This window comes from Condylostylus longicornis, unplaced genomic scaffold (assembly GCF_029603195.1).
Source record: "Condylostylus longicornis isolate FDR11 unplaced genomic scaffold, ASM2960319v2 ptg000027l, whole genome shotgun sequence".
Classification (NCBI taxonomy): domain Eukaryota; kingdom Metazoa; phylum Arthropoda; class Insecta; order Diptera; family Dolichopodidae; genus Condylostylus; species Condylostylus longicornis.
In genome coordinates this window covers 145,238-158,714 of record NW_026577996.1, presented here as the reverse complement: position 1 = coordinate 158,714, position 13,477 = coordinate 145,238, and the positions used below count along the sequence as shown (strand labels likewise).

Here is a 13,477-nt window from a genome sequence, read left to right as displayed (position 1 = left end):
ATTAAAGATATAAGCTTATTGAAATTTGTTTTGAATATAATTCAGTAAAATCGTAAAAAAAGTCGTTTCAAAGCTATAAATGTAATCAATATTTACGCCAGATAATTTATAATTATAAAAATAAATATAAATTAATAATATATATTATTAAAAATGAATATACTTCGTTCAACACCTTTGCAATTCATATGTTTATTCTTATTACATGTTTATTCCATTTTGTCTTCTGTTAATTCATTACAAAATTCGGTTCCAAACTTGTTGTTCTTAGAATTTAAAAAATTGGGAAAAAATATAATTATTTACATAAACGAAATTTGGTTTCAAATCAATTTTAAACAAAAATGAATTCGCAAAGCGTGTGTCAGTTTATGAATGACACATTTTTTAATAAGGTTTTTATCTTTTATACAAATGTACTTTCCATAAAAAGGTTAATGGAGATCTAAAAATATTTTTTGTTATGTAAAGTTTTTTTTTTTAAAATTCAAAATTATTTTCCAAAAAAAGTTTATTTTGCTAATGTTTAAGTTCGCGCTTTACACACTTGATAATGAATTGACAGTAACCAGATCAAACTGACATTAAAAAAAAACAACAAAAAAAATGCACCTACCGTAAACATCACTACGTTGTGTACTTCATTTGGGTGACTTGATTGTACAAGCACGGATATAAACACATTTTTGCACCAAGCAATTCCTGCTACGCATCTATTTAATCAGATGGCTTAGTTTTTGTTTGGTGTTAAGAATAACTCCAAATACTACGCTAAAGCTCTCCATACTACTTTTTTAAAGACAAAATGCTACTGAAAAACAAGTTGAAATTAACAACACTGCATAAATAGGCAACAGTGTTCCCACTTGGTAAAAACAAAATGTATCCAATTTCGAGGAAAAAATGTATCCAAAATGTATCCAACCTCATAAAGTAGAATTTTTATACCAAGCCGTCCTATTGTTGGTTTTTTTATTTATAGTAAATTCTTTAAGAAATCACATACAACTTCTATTATATTTTAAATGTGAAAGTTAAGGTCAGAAAAAACATATGCATATATGCCTTCTATTGTAGTTGAACTATGTGCTAAAGACAATTCACCATTAAAACGGAAAAATTTTAAAAAATATGTACAGCCAATGCATTTTCTATTACAACTAGCTTACTAGCTTCTTGTATAAATGTTCTAGATTTGAATACAGGAAGAGGCAGAGAGACTCATTTAATAAAGCAGATTTCTTACTTTCTTCTAGTAAACTCGGAAATCTGCTTAGAAAGGCCAGCAAAATAACGCTTTTTAAAGATAAAGCAATTTCGCGTTTTAATATTAGCAGCATTTTACAGTTTTGTAACATTTATTTAGTGTTTGAGAAATAAATGTATCCATATTTCAGCAAAATTTTGAAATGTAGCCAATTTCGGCATTTCAGCAAATTTGAGTATCTTTGTATCCAAGCTAAATTTAAAGCAAAAAATGTATCCAAATGGATACAATTGTATCCAAGTGGGAACGCTGATAGGCAAAACATGTCACAAAAGCTTTCTCTTCTCAATTTAATGTTCGGTACAGTGCTGCCAAATGTACCGACAAAACTTATCCAATTATTATACTAAGTCGTCTTATTTTATACAAATAAACTCAAAAATAATATTAATATCCTTTATTCAACAATGTGAGTTTCGTTATTTATAGTAAGTTCTTTAAGAAATCAAACGCAATTTCTATTGCATTTTAAAAGTTATGGTCAGAAAATATATGTTCTGTAGCTGTTGAACTATGCGATAAAATCGATTCACCATGAAAACGGACAAATTTTATTTAGTCAGCAAATAACAATTTTTTGAAGATAAACCAATTTCGCGATTTATTATCATTAGCACTTTTGTAACATTTATTTAGTGTTCGAGAGAGAAATGTATCCATATTTCAGCAAAATTTTAAAATGTAGCCAATTTCTACGTTTTAGCAAATTAGAGTATCTTTGTGTCCAAACTAAATTTTAAAGCAAAACTGTATCCAAATGGATACAATTGTATTCAAGTGGGAACGCTGGTTGCAGTACTATTTTAATTTTTTAGTATTAAAAATCAAAAAGTAAACAATAAATAAATTAAAATCTTTTGACATACTGACAAGTGACACTACAATGGATTTTGTAGTAGCATTTGACGAATTTTATATTATGTACATATGTGTTTGCGTAAATTTTCAACACCTTGCGCATCATTATTAAAAAGGTATATTTAAAATAATTAAAATATATAAAATAACAAGACATCAATAATAAAACATCAAATTAGGTGAAATATTTATAAAAATTTCCAATTGGTTTATGCAAAAAACTTGCTACTCTATGCTTTGTTTTATTTTTTATTAAATCATATTATAATTGGTTATAATATGGAAAACATGAAAAAATAATGAATAAATGCCAGAAATGTTCAAACGCTTTTTTTGAATACTATTTCCCAGATTTTTCTTATAAAACAATGAAAAGCAAATATGTAAAGCTTTATGAGATTACTTCATTAAGGTGAATTTTTAAATTAAGCAAACACAGCTTTCGGAGATATTAAGAGAATTAATTTTGCAAATTTAATTTTTAAATACACTTTATAATGATGACGTATTGAAGTATAATAATCCACAAAATCTTATACTTAAAAAAATAAAAAATTCGAGAGAATTTGTTTTAAGTTCTTTTTCTGCTATATTTATTTCCTTTTACACTATATGTATTTTTACTTTCCTAGTAGGTAATTGGTAAATTATATTCATGGACATATATGTATGTATATAATAAACATAAGTGTGTATGAAAACAGAAATTCAAAACATGGAAATTAAGCTTAAAAGAAATAAGAATATCAATATACAGTATAACAAATTGCGGTAGAAGTTAGAAAAGCGAGATAAAAGCAAAGAATAAAATGTGCGATTTATATACATATACACTCCTTTATACATATGCAATTATGTGTATAGATGTATATATCTGCTTATATATTATCCCTTTTTTTGTGTATGAATGATATTGTTCATAAACTCATTGAATTTAGTCTCCGAGAATAACTGTCAGAAGACGGTACTAATCACCGGTTAATATTTTTCAAAATATTTCATCAAAATATTTTTTATTTTATAGTATTAAATATTATATTATAAGAGAATATAAAACTTTCAAAAATAGTCCTATTGTTTTCATAATATAATTGTAATAAGAAAAAAAATTAAAATATCTTCAATTAGAATTTTATACCTATCTATATTTACTTCCTAATTTAACTAAATTAAAATTTATTGTAAAAAAATCATTAATATTATTCTTTTTTAACACTTATTCGATATATGTAAGTACATAATGTGTATTTTTTAATATACCTACATAACGTTGTATGTATATTGGCTTTTACCATGACGACCTAGAGCTATAGAAAAATGATTTAAAATTGACCAATTATGCCATTTGGATATACTAAAAATAATATTTTCGTCTCATTTCTTGTGCATAGAATTTCAACTGTACATAGATATTGTACAGATATGTAAATATATGTACATTTTATCCTATTTGCGAAAATATGTTTCAAAAATAGTTAGATATACAAAATTCACATATTTACTTTTGACAATTAGAATGGTTTTTACAACAAAAATTAAAAACTAGAGTACATAAGGCGCGTGATAGTAAATAAGAAATTAATATTTTATGTTCTGACTGTTTTTTTTCAGTCTATTTTAAAGTTATTGCTTTCAAATTCGTTATTCTCTTGTTATACTTGGATTTTTCTATTTATCTTACTACTTTTAATCAAAAAAAATGTTCGTCAAATTTTACATTTCGTCTATTTTCAAATTTTTTTTCTTTGCTCTTATACGTATTAATCGAAAAAAATATAAAAAAGTAATAAGAAAAACGTTTATGTAAAAATAAGAAAAATATTAAAAACAAGAAATGCTTAAGGATTTTTTGCATAAGTGCTTTGAAGTTTGAAAATTTGTTCTAGATTTTATGTGAAAACGAAAATCTTTTGTTTAGTGACATGTTTTTGTTTAGAATTTTTTTTGTTTTAAAAAAAGATACGTACATATTTTTGAAAATAACTACATACATACATGTGCACGTTTTATAATTGAATTGAATAAGTAACATAGTTACCTATAAATAATAAATATTGCTTTTATTTAAAAAAATCCATAGTATAGTTAGGTTCTTAAACGGTCTGTTTACATATTATAAGTACACAAAGTAAATAAGTAAGCAAAAGCATAATATATGCACATAGTATAATTATTGTATACATATAAAAATATAACGACCAGGAATTTAAAGTGTGATTTATTAATATAAAAATAATTTAAATCATTCATATTATACATTATAATTTGCAAATACCGTAATTTTTATTTACATACATACTTAATTGTACATACATACGTTACATTACGTAAAGTGTGTGAACCTCAAATATACATATTGGTTTTATAAATCTACAAAATTAAAATATATAAGTATGTAGATATGTGGCTGTTCCTTTAGAAAACGGTAACAACAATACCTTTTTATATAAAAATATAATTCGAATTAACCAATTTCGATTAAACTTCTAGGAAGGCAATTAAAAAAAAAAATTGGTTTTATTTGAGAAGTTTTAATATTATTTTCTATTTAAGTTTATTTAATAATGATTCTATTTAAGTTTATAAAACTATTGGTACATCAGAAACAAGTAATGTTTTAATTCGAAACACAACGCAGGCTTTCCTTGTAACATAAGTACGTTAGTACACAAAACTATCTGAAAATTAAAATACGAAAATTACAAAAAATTGCTTTATATTACAAATTTCAATTATTATCTCGTTCTTGTTGTAATAAAACGTTAATCCAATACCGGACTGAATACAATAGTTTTATTGTACATATGTACATATGTAGCATGTACATGCGTACATACACCCTTTTACATTATGAATTCTAATCGTTTCTTTTTTTATATGTGTGTGTTTGTACATATACATACATATAACAGAAAAAAAAATGGTAATATGTATACGAATTGTATTTTCACAATATACACATTATAATGTGGATATTTTCTGCAAGGATAACATTTTTTTGCCAATTATCTATAAGTAATATAATATTTCATAACTTAAACAATTTTTATAAACGTAAAACCCCGGTAGCTAAAATTAAAAATTTAAAGAAAAAAACTCGCATATCGTCAATAATAATCAAAAAATTGAAAAAAACTGAAAAATTGGACTGTGTTTGGAATTACAGAATTACAATTTGAAATTTAGAAACCCAAATATAAGTAACTTATATTGTATAACATTAAAAGTTTAAAATCTTTGGTTAAAGTCAATGTTAATAAGTCAAAAAGTATGTAGATTTGAAGACAAAAGATTGATTATCAATAAAAATGAAAATGGCAAGAAAACATTTTGTTTCAGTACTTATAATGTGTAGTTTATAAATTAAATTGTCAGATGAATGATGAGATCTAATGTCAATCATGATAGACTTCTATTTCCTCCTTCCTTGGGTCGATTAAATTGAAATTAATCGGAAAAGTCGTTAAGTTACATGCAATTGGTTTATTTAAATATGGTTCAAATAAATGTGGGGTAAAAAAATTTATCCATATATACGCGCACGTTATATAAAACTGTTTAATTTTAATGATTTTAACGATTCTTAAATGCAAAAGTGAAGCAACAAAAGAAGAAAACACATAAATACAGGTTGATTCAGTAATAAGTACCATAATATATACATTTATTTAGGGCATCAGAACTACGTGTCAAATCTCAACGGTTTGCGAGGTACAGGGATTTTAAATTCACTAAATTTCAAATATTAATCTAGTTCTTAATACGTTGCTTTCATGTCCTATATTAGTTCTTTCAAAAACCTATATTAGCTTCTTTGTTTTACGGTAGGGAAGCTTCATTGTTTTTTCCATTGTCTGTAAGTTATTATGTAGTAATTTACTGTAATTACATGCAATTATTTTAACGTTAATGCAAAAATTTATTGACTGTAAAACTTAAAACAAAACTTTATAAAATAAAAGTGTATGCTTTAGTTTACATAAAGACTTCACTGCAAGGATTTTGAAGATCTAAAACTCAATTGCTATGTGCACATAAGTATATTATATGTACATGCATTTTTTTATGTTTAAATCGATCGTTTAAATGATGATTTTATCGTTTAAATGTTGTTTTTTTATGTTTGTGTCGTATACACGTATATCGATTAAGTAAATTTTATGTATTCAAATAAATAGAAGCAGATTCAATATATATTTATAATAAGTTTTATTCAAATAAAATATTCCATATAAAAATTTATATTAAATATTCGGCATTTATTTAAAAATTTATGGCATTACAAGAACTCGAAAGATTCTACAAAAATTATGAAATTAAATAATAATAAATAATAATATTTACAACTTTGTAAGCTAAAGTGAAGAATCTGACCGATGTTGCAGCGGCTATGGCACCGGTCTGCTAACGGACAGGCTTCAGGCTAAAACCCGTGTCAGATCACTATAGCAATTATGCTCAATGTTATAAGATTTAATATACTTACAATATTATAAAATATTAATATAAAATTAATTACCCATGTTTCTATAATATTCGATATTGTAAATAAACAAAAATAAATCACAAATATCAATAACCTTCAATATTTAGTATGAAACAACCACGTGTTTAATTCCAATGATCTGTTAAACTTATGCTTGACTATAAGTTAAGTGGAAAGTTCTGATCATGCCAGTAAAACCTGTTAAAAGTGTTTAAAAAACATGCGAACAGTGCATATTTCATACATTTCATACAAATTTCTTGTTATACATATGTATGTACATAACGTACTAAACTAAAAAATATTTGTAAATGTTATGTTTGTATGAAAAATGTATGGAAAATACATTTTTCGCATGCTTTTAAACACATTTAACACGTTTTACTGGCGAAATTATGAAGGATAGAGGAAAATGTTATATGGATTAGCTTTTAGTTCTCATCGTAGTGTATCGAAAAAAAAAAACAAAAAAAAAATAATAACAAAAGTTTTCGAGAAATTTCGAGTTCTTTAAAAAAACCAAAAATTCTGACTTTGACGAACTTTATCTCGGAAACTTTGGCTCAGATCAAATTGATTGAATTATAAATGAATTATCAGATGAAATTGATTGACTAAAAGTAAAGAGCAAATAAAATAAAAGCCCGATGGTTGCTATGTGTCGTATATGGTTCCGGAGCTATAAGCATTTATTTATATGCAGGTACAAAAAATCTGGTATTTTTTTAAAGGCTGTAGCTCAAAAACGAGAATATCTGTTTCACCACCCATACAATTTTTTGCCAGGAATTGATTATTTGCTAGAAAGGTTTATATCTATTTTAGGATAACTAGCTAGATACATTTTTGCGTGTTCTTCTAATTTGGCCGTAAATGTTTTAATAGTATCTACATGCTTATATACGAAAATATTTCAGTGCGAAATAAAATAATATAAGAGAATATTCTGTAAGGATAATATCGAAATTTTCCAAAAATTAAATTATTAAGTTATTAAAAATCAAATTATAATTAAAATAAAATTACATTCGAAAATATGAAATTAAAATTAGCAACTACTGCAATCTAAAGCCTAAAATTTTTATATAAGTTTTATCATTTTGCCAAAATTTGGTATGAATTCATAAATAAGTAAAATTTACTTACTCAATTTCTATTGTATACCAGCTTATGCTTTCATCGAACCTTCAAAATGTAAAATGTAATTGAATTTTTAAAAAAAAATGTAAATGAAAGTGAATTAATTAAAATAAATTTTTAAAGGTTGGCAAATCTACATAAAAGAGAAAAAAGTAATGGTAACAAATATTTACAAATATTTATAAAATAACATTGTAAAATTTCCATAATATATATGTGTGTAAGTGTATACCCAGTGTAAATATATGTATGTATCTATATATCATTAGAAATTACAACAATTATAATTAGAGCAATGGCTTGTACCTTTACAAAAAGAATGTTGTTTGTTTTTGCAAGAACGAATTTATAAATTATTTAAAAAAAAAGTATGGAAATATGAAGAAAATCTTATATAAATATATATTTTTAAATATTTACATAAATTTTTTTTTCTGTTTATTCAAATTTTTTAAAAGATTTTCAAAATTTATATTGAAAATAAAAATATTAAGATGTGTTTAAAATGAATTGAAATAAATAATAAAATGATTCTAATAAATGTGATTCAAACATAGTTTAGCACTAACTTGTGGAAAATTGCGAATGAAATTAAAAAAAAAGTTTCAAAAAATTGATAAGGCAAAAAACATCAAAATGGTCTTATAAACTAAGTAAACACCATAAAAACCTATAATATTATCAGCGCATCAATAAAACCTCGAGCTAAAAAATGGATACTTCAAAATCAAAAAGTAATTATACACTTTTTTATTATTACCGTTACCGTTGTATTTTCTTTTCAGGTATTTATTCCGCTTATTGCGGACGAATATAAATGCTTTTTATGCTTATAAGAGATGATTTCGTCTTTATTTAGTCATTAGACTATGTATTCTATTTTTATATATTCTTTACAAAACTCTTGAAAAAAGAGATTTGTTTTTCGTCATAAGAGATTTGTTTATGAAAATGATTTTCTTAAAGTTATAATGAGATTGTAAAACACCGATAATATTTATATAAAACTAAGGTTCACAAAATGAATTTCCTTTCTAATGAATATGATTTTGTAACGGAACATAGCGTCCGGAAAGTATTTAATTTAATTTAAAAACTCAAAAATTTAAATCAATCTTTTATCAGTAATGAACAAAAGTTTATGAGTGTGATGCTTTTTTCAAGAGTTTTGTAAAGAATATATAAAAAAAGAATAGTTTAATGACTATAGAAAAAAAATATTTCTTAAAAAGCGATAAATAAGTACTTTAAAGCGAATAATATTAAACGCTTCACGAGATTGAATAACATTAGTTAAACATTTAAATACTATTGTAAAACTATATGATTTCTTTATTTCTCTCTAGAATGTGTAAAACGGCTTTGTGCTTGTAAAGTAAACAGGATTTACACAATTAATTTTTTTATTTCAATAACTCATATAATAATACAACTTCTTTTAATGCCACTGTCAATATTTCAATGAAACATAAAATAATATTGAAAATACATAGTTTTTAAAAATACTTGAATTTTATTTATTTCCTGATTATGTATTGCATTATTTTTGTACATAGTATATGTATGCCACAAATTGACAGGTTCTTGAAATTTTTAGCACTCCATGATAACTATTACTTTTTCCACGTTTATTTCTTTTGTTTTTATTTATATATTTATATACTCTGTATGTACTTACATATATATGTATATATGTATATGTATTTGATGATTATTTATATACATGTACCTTTTTGTTTATTCATATATTACTTTATTATCATTCGAAACCTAAAGGATTTTTTGTAGTCATTGTCCTAAATAAATTCAAATTTCGTTAAATAAAGGAATATAATAAATTTTACATAAATTTTATCCTATTAAATATTTCAATGTCAAATAGCTATCTATGTACTTAGGAGAAAGAGTTATTTTGTAAATTTTAAGGTTGTTTACGAATGTATTGCACTTCATACAATCTAGTCAATTACATTACTATTTTTCTCCGAAAACTCCTAATAGCATTTGTGTGTTCGGTCCTGATCGCACTTCGCACTAGTTTATCTATCAAAAATTTAGTCTTGTTAAATCCACCCAAGATTAGCATTTCGTACTAAATTTAAAGTAAATAAACAAGTTGAAGTAAATAAAAAAAGTATTTTAATAAAAAAAGTTAATATTTAAATAAAACAAAACGAGTATTCACTAAGTCGTAATGCAATAAGGAGAAAGGTGGTATGATATTTAAAATAATATAAACTGATTAAGTATGAAAATCTTATTTTACTCCACTTAATTTTTTCCCACTCAACAACTTTTAATGAATAAAACTGCCATTTTACTATATTTTATTTTGCAAAATTTCAGTACTGTAGGTTAAACAGTTTTCAAGATATAGCCAAATAAATTTTCAAGTTGTATGGTATATCAAGCACTATTGCAACAAAACTATATTAGTTTGTACATTTTTTAAATGTCACAAATTTTTAGACCGGAAATTCTCAAAATACTAGTGTGAAGTATAAATGTGAAGTGCTGATATGATACCTTCGTAAACAACATATGTATAAGTTTACGAACTTTGGAAAAGCTTACAGTTTCGGAAATTTAAGGTGCCGAAAATTCAAATTTTACAAATTTTGAGAAATTATAACTTGAGAAATAAATTATTTATTAATATCTAAAAGCTGTTAAAATTCCAGACTAATACAACTTATTATTTAGATCAGTGATGCGGAAAGTGGTTCATATGAACTCCCAAGGTCCATGAAGACCTGCTAGCGGAACCCGTTCTGATATCGTTAAAATATAAAACTGTTTATTTAAATTTCTGACATCGTTTTTCTTATAGATCTAGATCATAAGTTCCCAAACTTTTTTCTGTCGTAGACCCCTTGTCGGGTTTTTCAATTTTTGATAGACCCCCTGCGACTTTCTTTGATAGATGTAAATTTCTAATAGTATTTTACTCGGTATTAGGGCGGCCAGATATACAAAAAATTAATTTATCTTGCTCGATTCTTACAGATTTTTTTGATTTTTTAAGCATTCTTTGTGATTTATTATTTATTATTTAGTATGTCTTTAAAAGCGATCTAGTCTATCAAGACTAGATTTTGATAATTATTTTTTTGCTTTCTTTTCAGTTTCGTTTTAAATCCAATTTCTTATTCGAAAATTTTACTCTTTAATTTAGTACCTTACCCTTTCATTTGGAAGACAGAAAAGGTTGACTACGTTAATAATTACAATTTTTTTTTCTTTAAATGCATTTTTATACCCGTTCCATAAAATTATATCATTATTCATTACATAAAAGATATGTATGTTTTGATGACCTCACCTTTGTTAACTTTATAATCTATATACACACATAATATTTATCATAATAAATACATGGATAAATACGGTAATATATGACACGTATGTATATATTTACAATTATATTATATATAATCAGAGCTGTCGTTTGGCTCCGATTTGAAAATTGTCCCCGGCCCCTTCTTTTGTATTTTCGCTCCGATTTTTTTTTTTGCTCAGATTTTAATTATTTTTGAAAAAAAAATTTCAGTTAAAAATATAATTTTTAAATAAAAATAAAACTTTTTTTTGCAATATTTAAAAATTTGTTGACAAAACCTTAACTAACAAAATTGTATACATATACCTTTTTCTGCTAATTCAAAAACTGCACCTATCTTATTGTAGTCAAGTTAATCAATTAGTCAGTTAAAGTGTCAAAAAGCCAAACTTAGGATTATTCGTCGACGTCAACAGAGGAAATATGTTTGTATAGAATTTTTTTAATAAACGATAATATTGCAATTTTGACATTTTAATTTAAGTTGACCGAGTATATTGTTGAAAACTTGAAAAATTTATTCAAAGATACCTCAAAGATTTTGAATTTAAAAGAATTATTTAAAAATATTGATGCGAACATCTAGGAACCAAGTTGTGATCCTATTTAAACTTATAGTATGAAAATCTGAAGCACATATTTTTTTCTATTTAAACTACGCTTTTCTATTTAAACTACGCTTTGTCAACACCTACCTATAAGGGAATGGGTAATGCGGTAAACATATGATGAGAAAAGAAAAGTCATAATCATTTAAACTTAAAAAAAGAATAAACGTATATAAAGTTTCATGTAAAAAATATCGTTAAAAGTTTTGAAATATTTCTGCTCCTCACCCAAAAAATCAAACGACAGCTCTGTATATAATACAGAAATTGTAACCAAATTTACGATAAAAATAAATAACGTATACAAAGAGAAAAAGAAAAAAAAATACAAAAAAGGAAACGAAAAAAGAGTATTCTCAATTTCTATAGACAGTGCTGCCAAATAGATTAGACCAAATATTTTTTAATTTTTTTTTAAAAATTCCTCGTTTTAAAGAATCGATAAAAGCAATCTTCTCGAGATTTTCAATTGATCGTACAAAGTGTGTCAAGTACAAGTATTAAGTGCGTACAAATTTTGCTCACAAATTTAATTATAATTCATTGTTTAAAATGATTATAAAAATACTTTTAGAAATTTTTTGACTAAATAAAATCAACAAGGAAGTTTAATTCATGAATGAATCTTATTCATAACTCAATCATGATCCATACGAAATAAAATTATGCTCAAAGGTAAGAACAAAATGATTTCTATGATTAAAAAAATCGAATAGAAAAAATTTTGTCTGGAGAATATCCATTATAGCTTCTAAACTTTTATAGCTAGAGCAAAATTGTGTTCGAAAACTTTTTTGTCAATTACAAAAACTAATGTATTTCGAAGTTGTAAAAGTAGGATGTAGAATATCAATAAAAACAAATATAGTGGGCTTTTTGAGGTAATACGTTAGGATTTTTTTTTTTAGAATTTTCTGCTTTCAATTCAAAGTCTTGCGTTTGATCGGCTATTACCTGAAAATAGTAAGTCTGGCTCCTATCATCGGTACACTATTATGTGGGTCTATCAATTGAAACTGTATAGTAGCTAGATTTCAATATGAATGTATTCTTGTGGAGCTTCATACTAAACATTCTATTCGTAAGTAGTTCAAAGATTTTTATATTTCGTGATGTAAAATTCAAGACTATTTCTAATCAACTACAATAGCTATTATTGGGCCGGTACATGGATATATATATTTTTATATTTTGTACGTTAATGGCAACATGATTTAATTTTAAATTTTCCTTGCTACATTAAGTTAATTATTTATGTAGGGTAATATAAACATCCATGTTTTAATTTTGTTTCAATATTTTCAAACATATTTGCATTTAGCGCGGTTCGCGCTGGGGGTTTCTAGTCTTATATATAAAACAAACGCAAATTGTAATGTACATATGTAGTTATACTTTTATGGTAAACAAAAAAAATAAATACATAAGAAAACAGAAGCGAAAAAAATTGTATTCTCTCTCGATTCTCATAATGTTGTAGAGAGTTATTTATCAGCGCTGCCAAAAGATTTATCTTCAAAATGAAGGTTTTTTTGGTCATATTTTTTGTGCAGAACTTTAAAACAGAATTTTTAAAATTTTTAAATTTTTCATACAAAGATATCTTCAAAATTAAGGTTTTTTAATGCAACTGAAGTTTCCAAAATGGTAATTTTTTGCACCTTTTATTATATTTTCCAAATTTCACAAGAAACATTTTGATCGAAAAGTCAACTCAATATGCAACCATGGTAGTGCTACTTCGATGCTTCGATGAACCTTCAAAATGAAGATGTTAT

General features: G+C 24.9%; 1 protein-coding gene across 1 annotated transcript in view; it reads left to right on the top strand.

Moving 5' to 3' along the window:
- Positions 1-8,242: 8,242 nt before the first annotated feature.
- The window catches only part of LOC129607556 (multiple C2 and transmembrane domain-containing protein), a 49,944-nt gene continuing 44,709 nt past the window's right edge, over positions 8,243-13,477 (top strand). The window contains exon 1 of the mRNA XM_055518608.1: positions 8,243-8,485. Coding sequence (XP_055374583.1) covers positions 8,464-8,485 — 22 coding nt within the window. The 5' untranslated portion in view covers positions 8,243-8,463. The remainder of the gene's footprint in view (positions 8,486-13,477) is intronic.